The sequence below is a fragment of the Mercenaria mercenaria genome, chromosome 16, assembly GCF_021730395.1.
Source record: "Mercenaria mercenaria strain notata chromosome 16, MADL_Memer_1, whole genome shotgun sequence".
In the NCBI taxonomy this organism is placed as follows: Eukaryota; Metazoa; Mollusca; class Bivalvia; order Venerida; family Veneridae; genus Mercenaria; species Mercenaria mercenaria.
This window is the reverse complement of record NC_069376.1, coordinates 48,995,623-49,022,545: the sequence shown is the minus strand read 5'-3', so window position 1 is coordinate 49,022,545 and position 26,923 is coordinate 48,995,623. Positions and strand designations below refer to the sequence as shown.

Genomic DNA, 26,923 nt, shown 5'->3' with positions numbered 1-26,923 from the left:
ATATAAGGGATCAATACCCACACATAACCAAATATTATCCCTGAAAATTGCCGTATAACCATGGATAATACAAGTCATTTATTGAAGTGCACACGTGTAATAAATACATTTGAAGCTTTATAAGGAAAAAAAACGTCTGGGATATTTATACTATTTTATAATCTACGCAACAATTTGTGTTTGCTATCTTTTTTTAATTTATTAACATATACTTATTAATAAATCAGTAGTTTCTCTTCTTGTTTATCAAATTTGCCTAAGTATTGGTTTCTCGAACGTAATCAAAATGAAAGAGTTCGTGTTTGTTCTGATTTTATCCTCATTGTTAAACGTCTATGATTGTAAGACGAGCTTCGTGAAGGACCAGAGTATAGACTTCGTGTTCCCGCCGGTACAGCAGCACGTGATTGCCGGGATACCCGAGGGACATCTTCGACCCCTAGGTAGCTTATATGTTTTTCCTATATTTATTTCTTTTGTACCACCGTCATTACCACAATCATCATCATCATCATCATCATCATTAAATATTTCGATATAATAAGTTTATCAATATTATTGACTGTGTCTCAATTAGCTATGAAAATTCCAATACATGCCCGAATACCTATTTATTATTATTTGGTTCATATGTGGGGTGGGGGTGGGGGTGGGGAGGGGGAGACGACGTTTAATGAGTTCATTCACATTTTTGTCTTTGTTTTTAATAGTTCCGCATTGATGGTTTAATTCAGGTTGGCAGAAGAAACCGGAAGGCAAGGTTCGAGAAGAGAAAGATGCCGTCACGCCACCGACATTCCATATGAGATATGTGAAGAATAGCAGACCCGTTGTCCTTAGAGGATTGTTGAAGCACGCCCCTGTCGCGGAGAAATGGGAGGAAGATTCATATCTCAAAGAAAAGTAGGTCAGCTAGACAAACTGGGCTTTGGACAATTGGTTTAACTTGCAATATGGATGAAGATCAGATATTCTCAAGAAAAATTTTTCTTCCTTATATTCGGCAGCTATTCGTATTCTCGAATATAAATATAGTGCTAAAATTGTACCATGTGTAATAAATGGCCATATATCGCTGATATTAATTCAAATGTTAAAAATAGTGAATTTTAGACTCGAAAAATATCTGATTTTTATAAAATTTACATTCTTGAAATGTTAACTTGGTGGCCGGCTTATTGCGTACCGTTGCTGATGAAAGCAATGTTACCGAAGATGATAAGATCTTCAATTGGACAAGAACGAAAAGCACGTGTTGAATTCCGTCGTTTTGCGCTTAGAGAAAGAGTGATTTTCTAGTCCTGATACTTTTTTGTTTTATGAGCTAGAAAACGCTCATATTAAGAGAGTGATAGTCATGTATATATTGTCCTAACTTATTCTATATTTCGTATGTGAGAACTAACTAAAATATAAAAACATAACATTTATTCCAGATACGGCAAATTAAATGTAACCATTACAGTTAAGAAAGAAGTGTTCAACAAGGAGTCTCAGAGAAATAAACGCCGGATGTTGTTCAAGAAGTTCCTCTTAGACTACATGTATGAAAACTGGTACTTGTCTTCTACTGTGCATGAAGACATGATGGCCGAACTTCCGGTAAATAATATTTTTTTTTAAAAAACGCGGAACTTCCGGTTATTTTTTTTTTTTTTATTTTTTTTTTACAGAAAACAGAATTGTTTATCTGTTCATTGTCTGGCTTTTTGCCTCTCTTATTCGACCACACACAACTGTATGTTTGTTCATCAGATTTTATGCAGATAATTCTATGTATTGCTTTTTATTTAGAATTGAACAATACTTCCTCTCATTCATTGCACGTGGCCAATGCACTTTGAGAACTGTTCGGAATCACTCGAAAATGTTTATTATAAGAGAAGAAGTACAAATAAATATTTACTGCTGAAAATATGATTATCAAAAACAACTTGAATTCTGTATTCTCCAGTATTTATATAAGAATGATTTTTAAACAGCTGCCAAATGTTTTGTCATGCGGGTCCTACAAAGAGCGATTAACGGAGGCTGAATTATGGATGAGTTCAGGTGGGACATCATCACTCTTGCATTCTCACGGCGATAACAACGTACACTGTGTTCTCGACGGGAGAAAAGATTTCATTCTGATAGATCCTAAACACAAAGAAGTCTTCAAGTTCCAAGAAACAGTATGAAATGTGTTTTCTTTTGTTTATTTTATAACAAAGTCAGACTAAATGCTGAGCTGGCTTCTATACGTGAAATAGACTGGCTCCCGTCCCTATGTTTTTTTTCTTATTTACACATATATAAGTTTATTCATTAAGAGGGAAGTAACTCCTGCAGGTTGTTTCTACATTGACATTTTTATTGCCCCTGGCTCCGAACATAGGTATCGTTCAGCCATCAGATCAAATGTGCTATTTTAGAGGCGTAAGATTTTCTTATTTTGCTTGCAGTATTTATATAAAAGCCAGGCTATACGTGAAGTAGCGGGTTCTGTATCTCCCGCAGTCTCTAAATACCATGTGTCTTGGGTAAATCGCCTCCACATCAGCTTCTAATGACGATGTTGTAGTGCAGCTTGTACATTTTTGTTACATACCCAGGCCTTACAGCTTTGTTTACAGAGCTTAATCAGGCTAACTTTAAATAATGTTTAAATGATGTCATGACAATTAAAATTTATCAGTATTAAGAACATTGAATAATACTTAAATCATTCTGGCACATTCTTTAATAAATATGACAAAAATGTTTCAGTATCCAGTACCCAAACTCTGAATATATTTCAGTACCAGAGTCCTAACTGTGGATATGGTTCAGTACAAGTACCCTAACTCCGGATATGGTTCAGTACCAGTACTCTTACTCCGGATATGGTTCAGTACCAGTACCCTAACTCCGAATATATTTCAGTACCAGAACCCTAACTCCGGATATGGTTCAGTACCAGAATCCTAACTCCGAATATATTTCAGTACCAGTACCCTAACTCCGGATATGGTTCAGTACCAGTACCAGTACCCAAACTCCGGATATGATTCAGTACCAGTACCAGTACCCAAACTCCGGATATGGTTCAGTACCGGTACCCTAACTCCGGATATTTGTTTGTTTTGGGTTTAACGCCGTTTTTAACAGTGGTTCAGTACCAGTACCAGTACCCAAACTCCGGATATGGTTCAGTACCAGAACCCTACCTCCGGATATGGTTCAGTACCAGAACCCTAACTCCGGATATATTTCAGTACCAGTACCCAAACTCCGGATATGGTTCAGTACTAGTACCAGTACCCAAACCCCGGATATGGTTCAGTACATAGTACTATCAATTCGAATATACTTTAATATCGAGCAGCATAATTTCAGATATCTTATAGCACCAAGACCCTAACTCTGGATATTTTCCAGATCCAGCACCTAGACTCCGGATATGGTTCAGAAAACAGAACCATAAATTCGGATACATTTAAGTACCCAGTAAATTTAATAATAACTTTAAATCTGTTTCAGCACCTGTACCCTAACTCTTGATTTTTTCAGTATCCTGACTTCTGAGGTCCGGATAGAATTTCAGTACCCCACCTCTAAAAATACATTTATTTCAGTACCCAAACTCTGGATCTGGTCATTCCCCTATGGATATGGAAATGATCAACGTATTCAAGTACCCAAAGATCAGTCAAACACCTTGGATTTGGTCTACTCTCTTGCACGGAGATTGTATCTACGTTCCAGCCGGTATGTATGCAGTGAAATATTTACAGTAAAATTCTGTCGTGCCCTTGTGCTGTTGTGTTCTCGTGATGTCTGCTGGCGGGCGCCAACTCCACAAAAATAATGAATTGTACTGACATGTTGTCGGTTTGTTGCGGTGGCGGGTGGCAACTCGAAAACATGAGAACACGTCAAACTATTTTATCTTTGTTTTGCCTTCTGACTGAAATGCGCAGTTAAAGTGCACATAAGCTGCTTCCAGTAAAGAACGTACACCTGAGCCAAGGCTGTTTGCATTTTGTTTTATCTAATGCGGCAGACGGTTTTTTTTTCTGTTATTATCAGAGAGGAATTTAAACGACCATTAAAACCATCTGCCCACGTCAACCAGAAGACGAAACAATGACAATATTATTTGTCGTGTCCTCGTGTTATCGCGTTGCTTATTCGCAAGCACGACAGAACGACAGCGCGGCAGAATACTAATTTGTCTTGTCCCAGTGTTTTTAGACTGGCGTCGCCGCCAGCAAGAGGGCACGGTATAGGGCACCTATATGTCAGCCCCTGCTTTTGTAATGTCCTCGTTTCGTCGTAAGGGCGGGAATGCTGTCATGTTGTCATTATGGTGGAGAAACCAACACGACAGAGCAGGGATATGGATGAAATCCCCTACACCCGGACAAAATCCCCAGAATTATCCATACTTTCACTTCATTCCGCTTAGAATTGATAGTTGTCATTTAAAAATTGTATTTCTTCAGTTCAATTCATCTTTGTTTAATTTTGAGATTTCATTCAACGAAATCAAGGAAAATGAAAGAGGGTTTTTGTCCTTTTTGGTCAATTTAAGCAGGGGGATTTGTCCCACTTTTTACAGCACGACGTGGCAGAAACGAGGCACTATACAGTTTAGAGATATCCTTAACAGAATATACCCGGTTAAATGAGAGGCGGTCGTTCAAGAGAAAATAATAAAACTGTTTACTTAGCTGTGGTTCCATATGTTTTGTAGTTTTGTTGATATGGATAGAAAATGGCGCGGATCCTGATTTACATGACAAGTTGAAAAGAAAGGTTCTTCGTGAAAATGTAGTGTTTTTATTATTAACGGAAATTTTCTTTTGCTTTTTAACAGCGCATTTCGTGCTAGCATAGAACATCTTTCTACTGATTTTATGACGTTTGGACTACTTTTGTTTCAGGATATTTGCATCAAGTTAGATCTTACGGTCGCGGCATTTCCTTTACTGTACAGTTTGCTCCAGTTCCTGAGTTTGAATCCGCTGGTTGCAAGGAGGAATCAAAGAGTAAACGGAGAAAGAAAGGAAAGAAAGACAAAGAAGATGTGGAACAAAAAGGAGAAAAAGAGGAAAAAGAAGATGTCACCGAGGAAGAGAAACTCAGTCTGGCTGATGTGGAGTTTGTATGGGCATACAGCAATGGGGAAAGGGTACTGACGTTTTTAAGGTAGTGGACCTGTAATGACCATTCGCATATTACGTATTCTCCGTATTCTATTTCGGCATTCTCCGTTTAACGGAAAACCATGTTAATGTTGAGCTATGTTTACGGCCGAAGAATGCCGAATTCCTTAACGAGATTACGTAAATACACGGAAATTACCGAGTGTCATTATGGGTCCAACACCTTAATATAAAGTAAACGATTCTGAACTAACAATTGTAGACCGATTTGATGTGTCGTATATATTTGTGAACCTGTGAACTAGTGTATACAATATGACAAATATGTATCTTTTGACATGGGTAAAGGATAATTAATCACTTATAACTGGGAAAACTTCTGAAAAGATAAAAAAAAAAGAATGCAAAATTCTGTTTCAATATATAAATGATAACTATGTTACCATGTCTGCAAATGATATCTTTCTTTACATATTTTATTAACTATCATAGTATAAGCCTTTGAGCGGATGTAAAACGTCACCTCACACTTATATATATAGACTGAGTGTTATTATGTTTTCTGGTCCATTGGGATCATGAAGTCCATTCAGTTTTACGTACAATAATTGAATTTCGCACAAACTGCGATGCTAGGGTCATGAGGGTTGTAGCACATCTCATTACCTCTCGGGAACACACTGCTATTATTTTGCTTCCACTGAAAAATCTTCTTTCAAATTTCATTATTTAATTTCCACAGATATCTTAAAATGTGCAGCTTAACTGACATTAAATCAAATAAAAATATATTCCCTTATTAATTTATCTTTTTCAGCATCTGAAGCAGAAGAAATTGGTATCCAGCTCTTTGCGGCGCATTTTGTCAATTTTACTTCGTGACGGGAACCAGCTTTATCAAAACCAGTTCAAAGAGTTTTACGAGGATGCCCTTCCTGCTGTAAGTTTGTTTTTAGTTTTAAATTAAAAACAAAAATTAATTTAATTGTCTATCTAATGGTCTCGAAAGTGTTACTAACATATTTTTAGTTATTTTACCCCCCCCCCCCCCCGCCACACACACACATTTAGACATTTAGTTTGTATTTTTTAACGTAATTTAAGAATACACCACATTATAACGGATATCCTAAAATCCACGAGTACGTGTTTCAATTAAGTCTTCGTCAATTTAGAAAGAAATCTAAAAGGAGAACAAATAAAATCAGTAGTCCCAACATTTGTTTTTTAACATTTTACATAAAAATACACAAAATTTGTTGTTACGATCATCTTAGAACAACCACAAGCTAGGATAATTATTCAATTGTCTCTTTAACTCCTGAATTAAAACAACCTGTCAACAAAAACATTTTACAGGTTTAAATGTAAGCCACTAGTGTTGTTCATGTGATATTCCAGACAAAAAGTTTAAAATTATATTCTTGATAATACCTATTCAAAATCCTCCCTATGAGTTTGAATTTGATTGCAGGACGACAACAGGCCACCGGCAGATGAGATATTCCATATCATGACACCAAACGACAACCGAAAATATTTGTCACGTGATGAAATTAATGCGCTCGCTGAATCAAGATTGCAAAACGTCTGTGACGTATTTAATAAAAGATATGAAAGAGTACGAGATGAACTGTAGAAAACAAAAGACGTTGCTACAATTGTTTTTCAATACATCAGTGTAAAAGATGGATCTGACAGTAACATTTTCTAACAGGCTTAATTAATGATTCAAATGATCTTTTCTGAGTATCAGTCACAGTTTAAATTTTTAATGACTGTTTAACAAATGGGGATGACACCCTTCTCTAAAATGTGTGTATGACAAATGTGTTATGACGTGTTCCTTTTCCTCCTAATTTTGGCTTCGAGTTATTGCAATGCCTTATTTATACAGTCATTGCCCATGTCTCAATTATACATACCTTATTGCCGAAAAATATCACAAATTGTACTGGTAATCAGTCAATGTTTTTTCTTCCTTTTGAGTGCGATATACGTAATTTTAAAAACATCTTTTATCTTTCGCACACACGACACATTAATGAATCCATAAAAACTGTTTCATTAAATATCAATTAATTTTCGCTGGATTGTGATGAAAGCTTCAAACGTATTTGAATCACTTTTGTGTTTGCTGTATAAACAGTACTGGGGGCATATATAAGAATATATAAGATGGTGTGTGTGAGTGAGTGCGTGAGTGAGTGAGTTGGGTCTTACGGCGAATCGACACAAATGTAAGAAGATGTGGTCGTAAGGTGTGGTCGTGACTCCAGTGGCGCTCAAACCCACCGACACTAGACCACCATTCCCCTCTGTTTCGTGAATCAAGACCAATTTTCAAAATAAGTCATTTCTTAGGTTGACCTCATTATTCATTTAAGTATGATTACCATTTGTCATGTAAATATTTATTAACTTTTTAATCAGACAAAAAACACTGACTGAACAGTTGCAAAAGAATAAAAGATCACGATTTAATTTTCTCCAATAAACATTTTTAATAATAAAAAAGAATAAGAATAAAACAATATTTCATACATTATTCAAATTTTACATTTGTCTTAATATCTTTAATCAGGCGAGATGTTTCATTCGCTGGATGCTTCAAGCTGTATTACCACCATGTAAGCACAATAGGTCATTGTGAACTTCCACTTCCTTATGTCCCTGTTCACCACTGACTGTTCATTTCCATGGTAACCTATTAAATGTAGTTAGAGGAAGATCCTGCTCTGTATGTCTAAAAATATTTAATCACTGTAGTAAATCAATTGTCTACTAGGTCCGAGTCCCCCTCGCCTGCAAATATATTGCCATCATCATAAACTGGCTTGCATCGACATCCGTGTCCAACTGGTTGGCAAGAATGGCCAGATTTGATTTCTGAACACGCAAAGATTCTACCTCGTTGGCCGCGTGTGTTATTGTCAACACATACGCCATTGTTTTTCCTGCACAACGATATGCGACGCCGATAAGCGTCCGCGTGATCAAGATTGATCAATAGAACAGCCAACAAGATTGCCAGAACAGCCAGTCTCATCTTCTCTGTAATTACACAATAACAAGTCTGACATGATTCTGAAGAGCAGATTAACTAAACATATAAGTTTTTATTATATAAAATGCAAGTCTTATGCACATCCTAAGTTTTAGTCAGTCAAGTCACGTTCCGCTTAACGCGAGAAAAGTAGTGCTTCTACGCACGCATCTACATCTTCTTCCGATACGTAGGCAAGAACCAGATCTTCTGGTAGAACAAAATTTTCTGCTGTATGTTTCTTTACACCGGCCGCCTGCAGCATGCATGCACAGCCACGCACTTGCAGTGTATTAAATTCTCAGAAACTATAAACACAACTAAAAGTACGAGCAGTGCAGATTTTGCGGCCATATTTCCCTGTAAGTGCAAAGTAAAGTATATAAGCAGTTATAGGAAAAACAAAAGAAACAAGCTTAAAAAGCAAAAAAAAAAAAAAAAAAAAAAATGCAGTCAAATCAGATTCTTCGATAATGTCTAATAGATAGAAATAGTGCATGCACTAAAAATAAATAATGCCGATGATGTTCTACTTACAAAAAAAAGGAGTCACTTAACCCGTATCATGCTGGACACGATTGATTTTGCCTTTGCGACCAGTGTAGATAATGATCAGCCTGCACATCCGTGCAGTCAGTCTGATCATGATCTGCACTGTTCGCCATTCAATAAGTATCTTCTGGTAAACACCTCTTTTAACAGTTAATGGTACTGTCCAAATTGAAAGATGGACAAGTTCATTATAGAAATTTAGCAGTGTAAGTGTTAAATATAGTGTGTTTGAAAAGATTATCAGGATCATAACGTATGATTAAGGCCGATACGCATGCTTCTTATATGGAATTCAGACTTAGATTTTCAGACATTTTCCGTGTACCTAACTATATGTGGTTTGAACATTATAGCTAATTGCTGAAGAAAAGAGAAATTAGTCAGATTTAACATTATGTTCAGAATAGAATCATAAATAGAGATTGATTATAAACTCCAGCTAAGTCAACAAAATGCTTGGGAGCTGAGAAGCGTGAAATCACGAGCGCACTAAACAGCTGGCCTTTTTTATTTTAAATAAAATTAAGAAACTGCCAAGGGCTGCAGTTTATTTTCTTGAAGTCTCATAAAGATCAAAAGAAAAGCGGGGATCAAGAAAACATTTTCTTACTTACTTACTTACTTCTACTGGACGAACACAATGTAAAATAAGCTAAAAAAATGAGACAGATTGTAGAAGTGGTGTATGACCAAAATTTACTTGGTGAAATCTACTATAACAGTGCAATTATTTCATAATGAAAATGCTGTCAAACTGAAGCATTGATCTATGTGACTTCAACAAAATATTGAAAAAGATACAGAACAAAAAATGCTGAGAACTACATTATGTGAATCCGCGTCTGTATACATTTTCCCACGAATTAAAACGATTCTTTACGGATGGGAATATCTAACTTGAGGGTAACTATTTAGGCGCTAACGAGAAGCCTCTGTCGAATTACCGTAAAACAGTCCAATATTAACTTTCTTTATAACAAATGACAAAATAGATTTAAAAAAATGAATGACTTTCTTTAAAGCACTATAGTTTTACTTTAGTAGAGTAGCGGGAAATTTTACGTCGCTTCATGATGTTTCAAAGGCCTATACGTATAGTTGCAGCTATTTTTATTACCGGTAACGTTTTGTGTTTCGTAAAATAATTATTCTGAACTGAGTACTATACAAAAGGAACAAAGTGTAACTATTAATGTTCCTGATTTTTATCAACTTATATTCGAAATCACGAATCTTCTACCTTATGTAGTAAGTCAGGCGTCCCACGCAGCGATTACCTCCCCTAGATACTACGTAACCAAATAAAAATGGATTTTTTTTGGGGAGGGGTGGGGGGGATTTTAGTTATTATCATATCATCCACATTAGCCTTAAAATCCTTTGAAAAATACTCAATTCAAAGAAATCAACAGCTAATATCAAATGAAGAAAAAAAGCAAACGATTTTTCAAAATCCTGGTGGCAATAGTCTATTTCTGTAAGGGGAGAACACTGAGTGGAAAGCACGAGACATCATTGATGGAAACAACGGTATCTCCACTCCGATGTGATTTTTTTATTGAACGAAAGAGTGCTTAGACGAATTGCGAAAGATGTCTGTCGGTAGTTGCGGATCCGTTCTATTGTAGTTCTTGTCCGAAGTAGTTCTTACACGCAAGACTGTCAGTCATAGGTAAAAATAAGTTAATGCATGTGACACACAGAAAAAAAGACTTGGTATAAACTTACTTCTTCTATATGTGTTTTTTCCATTATATTCGGCATTACATATTTCAAATATAACAATTACTAAATTAATACCCCCTTGACAGTAAACTGTTCTTTATTTCAATGAACAAAAAGTCCCAAAAATCTTTAAAAATATATTTATTAATTCATATGTAAAGATTTCATATAAAAACACGTAAATGTACCTACTCGCATCAAATGCAGAAGAAATAACAGTTATTATGTACTTCACGTGATAAGTAAATGCTAGTAATTGCTCGTAATTGCTAGAAATTATTAATACATAGCATGCAATACTTCTTTTAGTACTATGTAGTATTTTCAGCATATTTTCAAATGTTCTAAAAACACAAAAATACATATAATAAACAATACAAATATGACAACGTTTCTTCTTGTTCGACAATATTTTTTTATTTTTCTAAATCAAGTTCTTATAAAAATCTGCTTTATAGACTCAATTAATTTTGTTCGCTATACTTCACTTGAGGGAAAGAGAATATAACCGAGGAAAACTAAATAAAGAAATAAAGAAAAGAAAATTCATACCTTTCCGTTTCAGTATAACTCCAAAATACGAAAATTGCGTCAGTTCAAAACGAGGTTGTCTTATACAATGGAATAATCCTGGATACTAAATAGCAAGTTATACAATAATCCAAGAACTACACTTATGGGTTTCTAAACTGTATAATGTCTATCCGTCTTCGTAATTTTCATGAATATTCATAGAAAAATTATAGATTGCCTTGTCTCTATGTCGATTTAATATGAAATTATGCAAATGTTTGACATTTCTCCAATACCACACTATGCTTTGATAATAATGTTTACAAGTTAGAAAAATGACAATATATAAGTGATTTTAATAAGTCACGTGTAATTACTATTTCACGTTGATATGGTAGTATACGTGCCTGTTAGTATGTTTGGTAAAATTTCTTTTAAGTGTTTACACTTAGATAAGGTACGTGTGACGTTGTGTTTCGTATTTCACTAAGATCTTATTTACGTGTTTCGTTGGGACGAATACACTATGATAAAGCAGTAAATAGGTGTATCTAAAGAGTAATTACACAAAAAAATGTGTATTTAATTGTTTCTTGGGGATTGATTACAGTTTCTCTGTATTTTCTTTGGTTGAACACACTTATATAGATACGCCAATATATACATCTGTTTCTTGGTGGGGGGGGGGGGGGGGTACCCTTCAATAAGCTGATATCTTCTGCCTGTTTCTTGGCGGTGATTACACTTCAAAAAGTTAATATCGTCTGCCTGTGTCTTGGTGGTGATTACCCTTCAATAAGCTAATAGCTAATATCTTCCGACTGTTTCTTGGGGTAGTGCTGCTTACATTTCAATAACGCAATAGTTACTTGTTTCATGGGGGTTGATTGCAATTTATTAAGTCAGTATTTACAATTTCCATGATGGGATTACACCTTGCATTGGTAAGCCAATATCTACATGTTGGACGGGAGATTTAATCGCGGGGGGGGGGGGGGGGGGGGGGGGGGGGGGGGGGGGGGGGGGCGGTGTGTTACAATTCGATAATTCAATATTTCCTTGTCTCTTGCGAGTGATTACTCTTTAGTTAGCCAATACTAGTACTTATCTTGTGGTTGATTACACCGCTATCCCCAAAGCCGGATAAATAACTAGAGCTATTTGAACGATACTTGACATTTCTACTCGACCTATTTAACAATACAATTAACTGATAAACATCACAAAAACTTCAGTTGTATCTGACTTTCTGATTTTTGCGTGTATTGCTGGCTAATCATTACAAAAGTATGTTTATAACTTTCTAAACGTTTCATTGTTTTGAAGAAAAAATATAAATTATATGTCTTATAAAAAGGTATTTTATTTGTAAATTTTGGCGACTTTTAGCTCACCTGAGCCAAAGGCTCAAGGTGAGCTTTTGTGACCGCTCGATGTCAGTCGTCCGTCGTGCGTCGTGCATCGTGCGTCGTGTGTCAACAATTTTTAAAAAACTCTTCTTCAAAACCACGGGGCAGATTTACACCAAACTTCACAGGAATGATCCTTAGGTGCCCCCCTTTCAAAATTGCTAAAAGAATTGAAATCCATGCAGAACTTTCGTTGCCATGCCAACCGAAAGGAAAATCTTTTAAAATCTTCTTGTCAGAAACTGTTAGCCAGATTTGAAAAATATTTTGTTGAAATGATCTCTAGGTGACCCTCTACCAAAATTGCCTAAGCCGTTCTGTTTCGGTAAAAAAAACATGGCCGTCAGGGGACGGGGCTTATTTTCCCTATGTGGCTATTTTGTCAATTTCAAAAATCTTCTGCTTCAAAACCACTGGGCAGATTTACACTAAACTTCACAGAAATGATCCTGGGGTGGCTCCCTATCAAAAATGCCCAAAGAATTAAAATCCATTTAGAACTGTGGTTCTATAAAAAATCTTCTTGTCAGAAACTGTTAGCCGGATTTCAAAAATACTTTGTAGAAATGATCTCTAGGTGACCCTATACCAAAATTGCTTAAGCCGTTCTATTTTTGGTAAAAAAACATGGCTGCAAGGGGGCGGGGCTTATTTTCCCTATATGGTTGTATTGTAAATTTCAAAAATCTTCTTCTCTGAAACCTGAAGAACTAGAGCTTAGATATTTAGTATTTGGCATTGTCTAATGGTCCTCTATGAAGATTGTTCAAATTTTGCATCTGGGGTGGAAAGAGTCCCCGCCTCCGCCTCGGGGGTCACAAGTTTTACATAGTCTTATATAGGAAAAACTTTGACACTCTTCTTGTCTGAAACCACAAGACCTAGGCCTTTGATATTTGGTATGTAGCATTGCCTCCTGGGCCTTTACCAAGATTGTTCAAATTATTACCCTGGGATGAACAGAGCCCCCGCCTCCGCCTCGGGGGTCACAAGTTTTACATAGACTTATATAGGAAAAAAACTTTAAAAATCTTCTTGTCTGAAACTGCGAGGCCTATGCTTTTGATATTTGGTACGTTGCATTGCCTTGTGGTCCGCTACCAAATTATGCCTCTGGGATGAAAAAAGAGGCCCTGACCCGAGCCGGGGGGGGGGGGGGGGGGGGGGGGGGGGTCTCAAGTTTTAGATTCAATATATAGGGGGAAAAACTTTAAAAATCTTCTTACCTGAAACTGCAAGGCGTATGCTTCTGATAGTCGTAATGTTGCCTTGCCTAGTGTTCCACTACTAAGATTATTCAAACTATACCCCTGGGGTGAAAAGAGGCCCTGCCCTGGCGGTCCAAAGTTTAACATAGACTTATATAGAAAAAAATCTTCTTGTCTGAAAGTTCGAGGCCTAGGCTTTTGATACTTGGTATGTAGCATTGCCTAGTAGATCTCTAACAAGATTGTTCAAACTATGCCCCTGGTGTGAAAAGAGGCCCAGCCCCGGGGTCACTTGTTATATGAGTTATATAGGAAAAATACTCAAAAATTATCAGATCATATTTCCTAGACTGTTTAATTATAATTACCTGATGACCCCAAGTGATTAGGGGTCACTTGACTGTGACCTTGACCTACTGACCTACTTTCTTGTCTTTCTTAAGATCCAGCCTTGAAATTTGGAGGACATGTACAGTTTTGCACACCGCTCTTAAAACTGACTTTCAGTGACCATGAATGTGACCTACTGACCTACTTTCTTAATATTATAGCATTAGTTTGCCGTTTGAAACATGTGGCTCATATCACTCAAGTGAGCGATTCAGGGTCATCATGACTCTCTTGTTTATACATAGCTTCAATTTCTACTTGTATTTTAGTTTATCTAAATTGTAAGGTAAGATTCAGTTCAACGTGTGTGACAGTCAGTTTGAGCCGCATTTTCTGCAACAATGTTTTCTATTGATAATCGGTCTCTTGTTCTTTCTTTCAGTATATGACAATACCGTTCACAAGCTACATCTCCAGGACTGGCAAATGCTCTTTTTTGAATTTATCGTAAGAACGACTTCAATGGAGTTTTCCGTTTTGGGTTAAACTTCTGATGAATTGATATCTAACTCTCTAGATATCCGAGTAAATTATGTATACACGAGATCAGATATAATTTATGTAGTTTATTTTGCATAATGTCTGACTATCAAGTTACAGTAGAAAATGATTATTAAAAAGTTAATGTCGAATATCAAGTTATGTTTATAAAACGACCGCTTTGTTATTTATTTATTTGTTTGGATCAAGGAACTAAAATATTAGCCCAGTGCTAAAATGTTAATATGTGTGCAGAGCATGAAGCCATTAATACCGCACATATGTAAAATTTGTTCTTTACAGGGAAACATAACTTTGTCTTTGTATTGTTTCTGCCGTAAGAAATAAATAATACAACAAAAGAACATAGACATGAATTTCTGGACTGAGCTTATAGTAGGGATAGTCGACGAGATATTATCTTATTGACTAAAATTATTTATTCATAGAGTATGAATTAGTTCCTTAATAGTCAGCTTATAAGGTTAATTGTTCTCCATTATGAAATGAAAAAAACAATAACATAACAACTGAATACAGTATGTAAGGAAAGTTACGATATAACTGTCAGGAACGCACTCTGCCCATGAAAGGAACACATCGCGGTCAGTTATTTAAGAAGAACTAGTTACTGTAAAATACAGGAACACTGGTTATTTGAATTGAAGATCGTATATTGTAATCAAAAACACTGTTAGCCCAAAAGTTACTGTTGGGAACACATTAATTATATACTGTGAGAGATGCATGGTCATCATGAGATTAGCTGATCACTAGTATTGTACCAGAAAACATTGCGCTATCGGACTGATGCTGAAATCGGTCCTATATCGGCCTGATAAATAATGACTCCTGGGATACAAATTGTACAACTGAAAACAACATTGAATCTAACACAACAAAGAAGTTGCGTTTATTGGGCAAAAGAAAATAAATTTCACGTAATTTAATGTGGTAACTGACTATTCTAAAATCTGTGCTAAATGTCACCTGTGAACAGAGATCATCGCCTTCAAAGACCACTGGTTTAATGTCCAACTTAAATATTAAAAATTACTTTGACCCATGAATGCCATTTTGCACGATCGCATTTTAACTCTCCCAAATATCATCACTATATACATATAATTGATACATGTGCTAATGCTAATACTATTCTTGTCAAGAACTATAAAAATTTAAACTCCATAAAGTTTGAAAGTGTATTCCGTTTGTTGTCACTGTGATAAGCTCCGTGCAGTTTCGTTAGCATCTACAGTTACTTATGTATAGTTTAACTATAAAATATAATACAATTTACAAATCAAGCAACGCACAACACTGCGGTCAATTTACGCTTTGTCTTATCATATTTTCCTCTTCATCCGGTCTGCCCTATCGAAGCAAATATGTTTCCCCTCGGTAATTTGCAACGGCACCCCCTGCCGACATTTTGGCAGAAATGTCCTGACCTCGCTTCAGAACACGGTCTAAATCTTCCGCGGAAGCCATTCCTTCCCCTGAATCCGCTGAAATCGTTGTCGACACAAACTCCATAGTTGTCTTTCTTACACAGACGGGGACCGCGCCGTGCGTCTGAATAATCCAGACTGATCAGCAGAATAGTCAGCAAGGTTGCTAGAACACACAGCTTCATCTCCTGAAATTATACATATATGAATACACAATGTTTGCAATTAAACCCAAACATTTTACTTACAACTATACAGCCTGACTGCTTGACGAAAAGCGGTAAGGAGTAATTATTCCGACGGAAACAAGCATACATTGACCAATAAGCTGACAACTGCTTGACGAGAAGCGGTAAGGAGTAACTATTCTGACGGAAACAAGCCTACAGTGACCAATAAGCTGACAACAGTAATGACTGACTGCTTGATGAGAAGCGGTGAGGAGCAATTATTTTGATGACGGCAATACGGACTGACTGCTTGACGAGAAGCGGTAAGGAGTAACTATTCTGATGACAGCAATCCCAAGTATACCATTTTGTTGACAGAATATGGACGGACTACCAGTACTTGACGACACGCGGTAAGGAGTATCCCCTTTGATAAGAAAAATGATGTGTCATATACGAGATAAATAATTACATGCTTTTAATCCTTGCTCTTTCAGTGAACATGGCTTTTTATTATTGTTCAAAAAAAAGAAGGTTAAAATTCTAGTACAGGATTCTTGATAAAACAAGGAGCTTAATCAACCGTCGGGCGTCTAAAAAGTCCCATTAAGAGAAACAAAAGATACATCTGCTTTCCCAGTGTTAATACCATGATATATAAGTATTTATCCACAATATATCATTGTAACAAATAGTTTATTACCGTCTCCCTGCACTCTGGGAAATAAACAGGAAACTTAACCTATACATAACTTATTATGATACGAAAGCACTTTAATTTTGTGAGAGAGTATATTTCATTCCAATTTCTTATCGTTTATTTCTGCAGTACATTTATTTATCATAATGTAGCAATTATACAAGCACTAGAGGGCATTTGAGACTAAACAGTGACATCACCAGATACAGTTGCGATAACCTGTGCCAGATTGGCAAACAACGTAAACATCCCTGTGCTAGAAAAAATGTAATCTATACATTTCTCTTTCTATTCAACAAATTAATCAATAATTAGAGAGCTCACTTATCATCCATTCGTAAGTTATTTATTTTATACAATGCTTTACCCTCACATTACGCGGCGTTAACGCGCACAGTGTGAGGATCACACATGGTTACATCTGCAGAATATTCCGCGGGCCCACTGCAAATGCTACAACGCGAAAAGCGTGTAAAATTCAAACAAATTTCCTCTCAAACAAGTTTTTGAACATGCTTTGTAGGGCGATGTGCATATGCACTTTTCACCACGGAGCGTCCACATATAAAATTTGCGCTTTGACAGCACGGCTGCACCCTGTGAAAATGTAAAAAAAGAAAACATTAAAAAAAAAAAAAAAAAAAAAAAAAAAAAACAGGAGTGTTTTAGTAACTTTTCATTATAATGTTATGAACTGGCTAAAAAGGCTGATGGATGGATTACCTTTGACCAGAATGAAATTTTACAAGAAACCGAAACATAATATAAAATTCTTTATAGTAAAAAACTTTAGTGGACGATTTTAAACTAGAATTTTTTTTTGATTAGTATGGCATACAGAAATTAAGTGCTGAACAAGGTAATGCACTTGAAGGTCTTTTAACTGATAGTGAGGTAAACGATACACTGAAAAATATGAAAAGAAATAAAAGTCCCAAATATGATGGCTTTACTTCAGAATTGTTCAAAGTGTTTTGGGGGAAATTAGGTAATTTTGTTGTGAGAGCAATAAACTATGCATTTTGGTCTAATGCCTTTTCAAAGAATATTAAGCTTTAGTAGCAAATAGGTTGAAAAAAGTATCAAATCTACTAGTTTCAACTGACCAGACAGGATTTGTTAAAGGCCGTGTTACTGGTGAAAACACCAAGTTACTGTACATACTGAAGTAAATGATATTCCAGGGCTACTTGTACTGGAATATTTCGAATGGGCGTTTGATGCAATATCCTTCAACTTTATTGAAAAATAAAAGGAAGAAAATGGATCAATCTGTTCCTGTATAATACAGAAGTTTGTGTACAACTGAATGGATTTTTGTCAAATGTTTTTAAAGTTGAACGGGGCCGCAGACAACGGAACCCAATTTCGCTTTATATTTTTATATTGTGTGCAGAAATTTTAGCTATCAAAATACGAAAATGTAAATATATTAAAGGAATACAGACTGAAGGTGAAGACTATAAGATTAATGATACTTCCATATTAGAAGATGGAACCGATAAATCTCTGAACTCTGCCTTGAATCTGTTTGATAGATTTTCATTGATATCTGGTCTTACAAAAATCATTTGGATAGGCTCCCTCAAATATAGTACTAGGTCAGCTAAAACACGCTGGAAACTTTCAAGGGAGATACTCAATTTAAATTGCTAGGCTTAGTTTTCGATGTTAATCTGAATAAAATGTATGATTTAAACTTTAAAGAAAAATAGTTAGAATTAAAAATAGTATTACATAGTGGAAAAGACGCAAACTAACGCCAATAGGTAGAATAGCGGTTGTCAAGGCAATGTAAGCCTGCCAACTCCTGATAAGAATTTTTCTAAGAATCTTACTCGTATGTTGATAGAATTTGTATTGAATGGTAAAAATAGAATAACGAATACAGTGCTTATCAAAGATCATGCCGAAGGCAGCAAAAACAAGATTACTATTCTAAATTGCAATAGTCTTAAAATTAAATGGCTAGGAAATTGTGTTTGTAATAGCATAAATGTTACAATTTGGTAAGTTCAATATTTGACATGGAGAAGTATTTTACTGATCGCAAAGTATTCTCAGAAATCATTATTTAAAAATTTGAAAATACCTTCTGGATAGATGTACTGAAGGCTTACATTTATTATTTGGATAAGCTGCCTATAGTTAAGTAATATGTCACTTTTTATAATAATACGGACTGACTGCTTGACGAGAAACGGTAAGGAGTAACTATTTTGATGACAACACACCCAATTATACCATTTTGTTGACAGAATATGGACGATACTTGGTAACGAGTAATCCCTTTGATAAAAAAGTGAAGAGTCATATACGAGATAAATAAATCTATGTTTATAATTCTTGCTCTTGTAGTGAACATGACTATTTATTATTGTTCAAAAGAAGAAGATTAAAATTCTAATACAGGATTCTAATAAGTTCCAGCAAGAGAAAAAAAGATACTTCTGCTTTACCAGTATATAAATATTTGTCCACAATCTGTCACAAAGTTACTAGGTTATTACGTTCTCCCTATCGCTCAGTGGTGCGCGCTAGGAAGTAAAGATGCTACTGTAGCCTATACATAAATTATGATACGAAAGCACTTTAATTTTGACAGAGAATATATTCATTGCAACGTCTTATCGTTTTTTCCGCAGTACACGAGCGTTTTAGACAAAACACTGGCATCACCAGATACAGTTGCGATAACCTGTGCCAGATTGGCAGACAAACAACGTAAACATCCCTGTGCGAGAAAAAAATGTTATCTATACATTTCCCTTTCTATTCAATAAATTAATCAATAATTAAAGAGCTCACTTATCGTCCCTCAAACATGTCTTTGAACATGCTGTGTAGGGCGATAGCCTGTTCACTTTTCGCCACAAAGCGCCTATATAATGGCGCTTTAACAGCATGGCTGCATCCCGTGAAAATGTCAAAAACGAAAGTTTTACGATTAACTTTTCATTATAATGTTATAAACTGACATTAGTTACATTCCTTATTTTGTCATACTTATAAGTACTAGAATATGTTAAAAGGAGAGGTTCATTTTGGCCCAAAAATGGCATAAAATTTAAAGTCTTTATAAGGAGTAAATTTTAAGTTCTCTTTCATCAAGAAGCATTGTTTTATCAAACTGCATGCAATAATTCACAATTTATTCATCATCAAAGAAATTGTCTGACGTAAATGAAAATACTGTTAACATTACGGGTATGAGAAACCTTCAGTTTTTAACCGGATTTTTAAACAAATTAAAAAAATCAATATGCGCACAACTTTCGACCACATGAAATACAGTAACCATAGATTCTGTGAAAGAAGCTGGACCTATGGTCAAAATATTTTTGTGGTCCTTGACTGTGCTCACTACTAAACAGTAAACACATCCTACGTTTCCTAAATATGGCAAAAAAACTATTTTCTCAAAAACCTGTGATTTCAGCTATATCCAGTGAATTGTTTTGAACAAAATAATAAATCTGTTTCAAAAACGTTAAATTCACTATAGAGTAGCAAACAATGTCTTTTCTCCCAATTATCACAAATTTGAAAATGTTCCAAGTTGTGTAGGCCATATTATGCTTGAAGGAAGCCTTGTCCTTTGACTTCAGACACAGTTTTGTAACTCAATTGCTATTGAATATAATTGTTTGATCGTTTTCTTTGTTATGTTACCACTATCAGACCAGACTCTTAAAGATTTTATTAACATAAATTTGTACTGTAAAATACTCCGCAATAGTAAATTTGTTTTCTCTTTGCTAACGAAAAAACACCCTGCTGAACCTATTCATGAGTTTACTCGTGGGTAAGTAATTAGTTATATTACAGAAATAAATTCACATCTTATAAAAATTTAGTAACAAAATTACAGAGACAGGCTTTATGTAGCACAATAAAAGAAACGTGTACACAATATCCGTTAAATGTATTCTTATGTCCAAAGGCTACGACTTGCCGATTCTCAAATCATAAAACAAAGAACCCTCGTGACATAATAGTTTAGCATGCCAGAAACCACCTTAGGCACGGCAAAGTAGTTTAATAAGTTAACAAGTATGAAAGGGGCTGCAAGACGCAGAAAAAGGAAACTCCGCGCCAAAACAAAGCAGTGTACGTAGGTCTGATAGAACAGGAGATGATATAACGATACTTGTATCTGTGTTGTAGACCCTAGGCAAACAGACATTCTGATGGGGTTTCATGAATGTTGTAGAAAAAAACATTGCCTGTGTAGTGTGAGCAGGCTTTTTATTGTTGTATTTAGTGACCTAATTATTGACTGATCATGACCCATATGCGAAACTAACCTCTAAGTTTTGGTATATGGAATGGAATTCATTGTGCTTAAATCCAGACTTACGTAGATCTAGTTGTTCATCCGAAATGACTGAGTTTCAAACTTAGCTTAGATGTTAACAAGACCATTATTCTGATAAATGTCTACAAGAAAATTATAATCTAAGTGTTATATGTTGACGATTACGTTAGTGTATTTACTTAGATGGTATTGTTGTTGTTGTTGTTTTCTTCACCTTCTCCTTGGGAGAACAACTTCTGAATGCGCAGCAACGAATATTGACTAAACAGTTCAATACTATAAACACCTATACCACTATCATATACAGTCATATACTGATCGACTGGTATTTTGGAAGGACAATTAGTCAATGTTGTGCAATCAGCCACCATTGTTCTGATACTGCTAAAGGTCAGCCTGTAAGAAACTTACATTGAGATAATAGGGCAAAGATACTTTAAAATGCAAGTCACCTTGGTTCAAAGGCAAGTTTTTGCCTTATTGTTAGGTGACATTTGTAAAAAGTTTGACTATAATTATGCATATCAAGCATTGAACACATAAATACTTAACTTAAAAAATAATCGAAGTATAAAACTAAAAATTATAGACACTATTTGCGAATGTTCCAGACGTACGTACTGTGTAATAAGTTTGGTTTTTATTACTGAAAGAGGAATGGGCATAGCCATGCCTATATTAAGATGACGGGGCCTCTTTAAGGGGTGTTGCAGAGTGAATTACAAACTTAATAGTAACAACACGATACACAACATAAAACAATCCTTAACAAATGAGTAGTATAAAAACTTAAAATGGGTTTAGAAATTAGCATAAATTAACTTTACAAAGTAGTATCCGGAATTTCGGTTGGAATAAATGACTTATACCCCCTATCATATGAAATACATGTGGCAGAATACAAGGCCTACAATATAATAAATCAAAGTTTAAATCAATGTTAATTAAAAAAAATATTACACCACGAAAAAGGTAACATTCTTTCTGGCGCATTCATCAAACTGAAAACGAAGGGAATTTTCCGCGTGATGTCCGACACAAATTGCTTTCTTTTCTGCTTTTTGATTTCTTTCCTGCTTCCTTTTATTTTCTCTTGAAACTTATTTTTTCTTGTTTTTTTTTAAATCTGATGCCATTACTATGGGCCAGATCAGACATTAACAATAAAAATTTGAAATTTTGCAAATCGAAAGGAAAAAATCGTCATATTTACGACATGTACTGCACACACAAATTTCCATCACAAATCTGTAATAGCGGATTTTAGTTATCTTTATTTTTGCTTAATGGTAACTCTTTATGCTCATTTCTCATTGCCATTAGAAAAGGCGATCAGTGTGCTTACAGATGCGACAAGATATTTTATTTCTGTCAAAAAAATGCCTTATAAGGAAATTCATTGGTTCGTAAACTGTAGAAATTTTTGCGTAGTTTTGTGACATTAATGCTGTCCAGATGGTGTAACGTTATTAGTGTATCACTCGATTTTAATGAAAGTTTCATATGCCCTGTTAGCAGTATGTAAGCACATGCCACGGCAAACACAGCCAGAGCGACTTCATTTTTGATCGACAAAAACAAAAATGTTTCGCTTTAAACAAATTCAAAAAAAGGAGAAAAGGAAAGAACAAAGAGTCTCTTGTATCCGCGACCAATCTCACGCACTTACACAACTCGAGAATTCTATATTCTGCGCAATTAACCAGTAACTATTTTTAAGTAAATTCCTTTGATAATTTGATACAGTCAGACAATTCAATTTTCAAAAAAAAAAAAAAAAAAAAAAACATCTTATTCCTTACCTTAATTTTCAAAGAAGAAAATAATCCAAAGAGTATAATTAATACCAGAACCAAGCAGTCCGCTTCTATGCACAAGATTAATCAAAGAATATTTTGGCACAGAAAATAAAACCAAGATGTCCTTGAACGAGGTTATACTTCAGTTATAGCACGCTGTTATTTTTACAAGCAAAGTCTAAAGAATGCCTAGGATTATTTAGGTTTTTATACTGCATCTAGCCAGATTACTCATTAAATCATTGAAATATTTATAATTGTTTACAAATAGTATCTGTTTCAGTTAAGCCGCAGTTTTGCGTGATGATGTTGCACCTCATAATGCATCTGTTAGTGCACTTTAAAGACATTTATGACTAGTGAACTATTTTTGTTAAGGCATTCCGTACATTTGTAACAGTATTATTCGAGCCGTGCCATGAGAAAACCAACATAGTGCGTCTGCGACCGGCATGGATCCAGACCAGCCTGCGCATCCGCGCAATCTGGTCAGGATCCATGTTGTTCGCTTTTAAAGCTTATTGCAATTAGAGAAACCATTAGCGAACAGCATGGACCAGACTGCGTTGATGCTCAGGCATCCGCGCAGGCTGGTCTGGATCCATGCTGGTCGCAAACGCACTATGTTGGTTTTCTCATGGCGCGGCTCATTTTCTTTAAGGTATAGACTGAAAATCAAAAAGCAACCATCAGCTGTTCAAAACCTGCGTACTTATTTTTTTTCTGCTGCGAGTTCCACCTGTTGAACGTTTCCATTTTAACACTGTAAGGCCAAGCAAAGATTCGTTTCGTGTAAAATTTATGAAAAAAAGTAACTTAGGTATATTTTTTCATCTTCGCTTTATTTCAGCGTGCTTTCGTCTTAAAATGTACACACTGAATGATGGTATATATCCAATACCTGATGGAACTTCGGATAAAACCCGCTAATAACGGAACGGAGAGCACCGTAAAGATATATTTGAATAACCTTAATAGCAGTTTTGACAAACTATGCGAAAACTGGATCTTCGAATTCATTTTTCAGAACTGGGCTCAGAATGAACCAGTCAAAGTTATGAGTTTCTAAGACTGGTCCCGAAACTCAGATTCATTAATAAGTCTGGTTCCTAGCATACTGTCCGCAATAATAGCATAGTGACAAGGATATAGGCTGTCCAAATTATTTTATTTTGGGCTCAACATAAGGGACGAACCTCTGAAAAATCACAATCAAATAGACAGAGCAAAAGCTCGACAAAAGGCCGTATTTAGACATTTCGGTAAATGACCCAAATTACCATTGTGATAATGAAGCTCCAGGTGTGGTTTATGACCCAAGTGCCACTGTAGTACATGACCCAAATTCATGTTTTTCAGAGAAAAAAAAACGGAACAGGCAAAAAAAGAAAATGTTTTCACTGCAAATGCTAAACAAAATATCACAATAACATGAAAATACCAATTATTTGAATCAGCTGTGATTTTTAGGTCTAATCTGGCTATTTTAGGAGTGATCTGGATATTTGGTGTATGTGTACCACAAAAGAACCAAAATTCTTTTCTCGCCTTCAAGAGTGTTTGTATATGCGTCATTTAATATTTTTATTAAAGTGTAGGGGGGCTAGTTAGTCACTGTTTCCACTATAATTAGAGTAAGTGGTCGGGAAGTCGCCGCTTGAACGTATAAATATATATATACGTGAAACTATGCATTGATTTATAATGAATATGTATCCCGGTCAACAACTTATTTATCTTTAATCAGAAAATAAGTCTGAAGGTCACAATTTCAATTTATGACATCAACAGGAAAACTTGGGCGTGGCGACGTTTGGAGAAGCGACAGTCGGTGGGGCGCCATAACAACGTTTCACAGGGCGCCTTTTGACGGGGCAACGTTCGGTGGGGCGCCATAACAATGTTTGTCGTTGTGTCGCTATGCCAGAACGAAATAACGAAATGGCACAAATCAGCCACCATATTCATGGAACCATTGTGGTAAAGAGGTTCACACGAATTTATTAATAGCACAGATATAAATCTCAGAAAAAAAGCATTCGCAGCAAATCCTTTATCACTTTTACATGAACAGTAATGGCTGGCTAAATGCTGTGTTTATATAGACTGGCTCCCGTCCCTATGTTTGTTCTGTCATATTTTTCACATATAAATTTTCTTCATTAACAGTGGAAGTACCTCCAGCAGGTTGTTTCTGCATTGACATTTTTATTGCCACTGGGTCCGAACACAGTTAGCCAGAAGAAAATGTGCTATTTTAGAGGCTTAAAATTTAGTCATAAAAGCTTTTCAGTACATGCAGCCAGGGAGTCAGGCAATGCTGTGTTACTAACAACAATTTTAATAAAAGCCAATTTAAGTTTTTTTATATCTTATGAAACGGATAAAAGTGCAGATCATTTCTCTTCTATATATCAGTTCGTTTATTTCTCTCTCATTTTATCTTACGCTGTGAATGTCTTCTAATCTACATAATCATTTTCACTGTATATCTGTACTTATCATTTATAATTTCTAACAAATAAAATGAGCAGCGCCATGAAAAAACCAACATAGTTCTATTGCGACCAGCCTGGATGCGCAGTCTGGCCAGGATCCATGCTGTTCGCCTTCAAAGCCTATTGCAATTAGATAAACCGTTAGTGAACAGCATGGATCCTTACCAGACTTCGCGGCTGCGCAGGCTGGTCTGGATCCATGCTGGTCGCACACGCACTATGTTGGTTTTCTCATGTCGCGGCTCAAATGCACTTTCTAAGATTTGAAAAAAAGCATAAATCTGAAGGGATGTCTGTTTAGAACTTGTAATCAGGTGACCTATAATAACTGCAGGTGTGGTCGCATCAAGGTCCTGGTTCGTGGTAGGTGCTTCAGCGGATTTTATTCCCGGACGTAAACTAATCATCGTCTAGAACCTATCCCTTATGACGCGGGCGCAGCTTTTTCGTGAACGAATTTTACAATTTTAAGGTAGTTATTCATGTTTGATTTTTTATTCAAATACGTATGATTTGGATTAATCCTGAATTTTTACTATTAAAGCTTAAACCAATTGATCTGGATCTGAAGCAAACTTTTTTAACGGCAATTTATTAAAATCACAGAGGTTGAATGGCATTATTTCAATAAAAGGAATATGTTTTATATGTAGAACGTCTTTTCTACAAATATGAAACAATTTGAATATTTTAGGAGACGTCATTTCATAGTCCGATCAATTCGCAACAGAAAATGCCAAATTACTTCAAACTAGTTCAAAGAATGGGAAAATCATCAAATATCAAAGCAAAAGAAACATTTTTTCAAGGGCACCATTTGATATCTGTCAAGATGGTCGATATGGCCGCCATTTTTTAAAAATGGCCACAAAACGCATTATTTACCATACAAGATTTTAATGAAAAGTCATTATATTTACATTCATCCTCGAAATGCACCGAAATATTAATGTATATGATAAGATAAATCTGAACTTTGAATCAACAACACAGAATAACAATTCAAATGCTGTTAATTTCTTTCTATTTCCATGGCAACGGCTAAAATATAGCCATTAAACTTAGTTTAATATTATCATAGTGCAGATTTTGTCATATTTTCATATTTAAAAATTTCTATTTAATATTAATGTATGTAGTTTGTATGATATTAGGAATAACTTGCATTCCCTCCACGACAATACATTAAATATTGTTGTTAATTCCCTGTCAGTGTTAAGCCGGAGGGGCCTTATAGGTTGCCCCCGTATGCCTGCCAATCCGTCAATAATGCAAAATGGGATACTGCGATGACTTAATTAGTATAAAATATTTTTTTCTTCATGAAACGTGGTCCCTGGGTAGATGGCAAAGTGGAGAATGCCAATGTTTTTTTTAATTTGTTGCTATGGCAACAAATGTGGTTGCTATGATAACAAATAATCCAAGAATATTACAAAGTGTCATCGTTCGATTTCTTCAAAAGTAAGAGAGATTGTCTCTTAAAGAATTGTACATAGATGGAAGGAAAAATTGAGGACATGCTTATTGTACAT

General features: G+C 35.5%; 1 protein-coding gene and 1 long non-coding RNA gene across 2 annotated transcripts; one reads left to right on the top strand and one right to left on the bottom strand.

Moving 5' to 3' along the window:
* LOC123539702 (uncharacterized) lies at positions 1–7,677 on the top strand. The gene is made up of 8 exons (XM_045324434.2): positions 1–443; positions 735–903; positions 1,437–1,602; positions 1,983–2,174; positions 3,597–3,729; positions 4,908–5,155; positions 5,947–6,069; positions 6,604–7,677. Exons 1-8 carry the CDS (start codon positions 287–289, stop codon positions 6,766–6,768), a joined length of 1,353 nt encoding a protein of 450 aa, XP_045180369.2. The 5' UTR covers positions 1–286; the 3' UTR covers positions 6,769–7,677.
* On the bottom strand, positions 7,609–23,235 carry LOC123539703 (uncharacterized). Its single transcript, XR_006684049.2, has 3 exons — positions 22,894–23,235; positions 11,005–16,091; positions 7,609–8,183 (listed from the first exon to the last, which is right to left on the bottom strand). It is a non-coding gene; the product is annotated as an uncharacterized LOC123539703 (long non-coding RNA).
* Between the last annotated feature and the right edge of the window lie 3,688 nt (positions 23,236–26,923).

Bases quoted from the DNA above. Each gene is read 5' to 3' on its own strand.
- LOC123539702 (XM_045324434.2), top strand. From the start codon at position 287: ATGAAAGAGTTCGTGTTTGTTCTGATTTTATCCTCATTGTTAAACGTC. The intron at 3,730-4,907 runs GTATGTATGCAG...CTTTTGTTTCAG, and splicing joins TTGTATCTACGTTCCAGCCG to GATATTTGCATCAAGTTAGA. The intron at 5,156-5,946 runs GTACTGACGTTT...TATCTTTTTCAG, and splicing joins CATACAGCAATGGGGAAAGG to CATCTGAAGCAGAAGAAATT.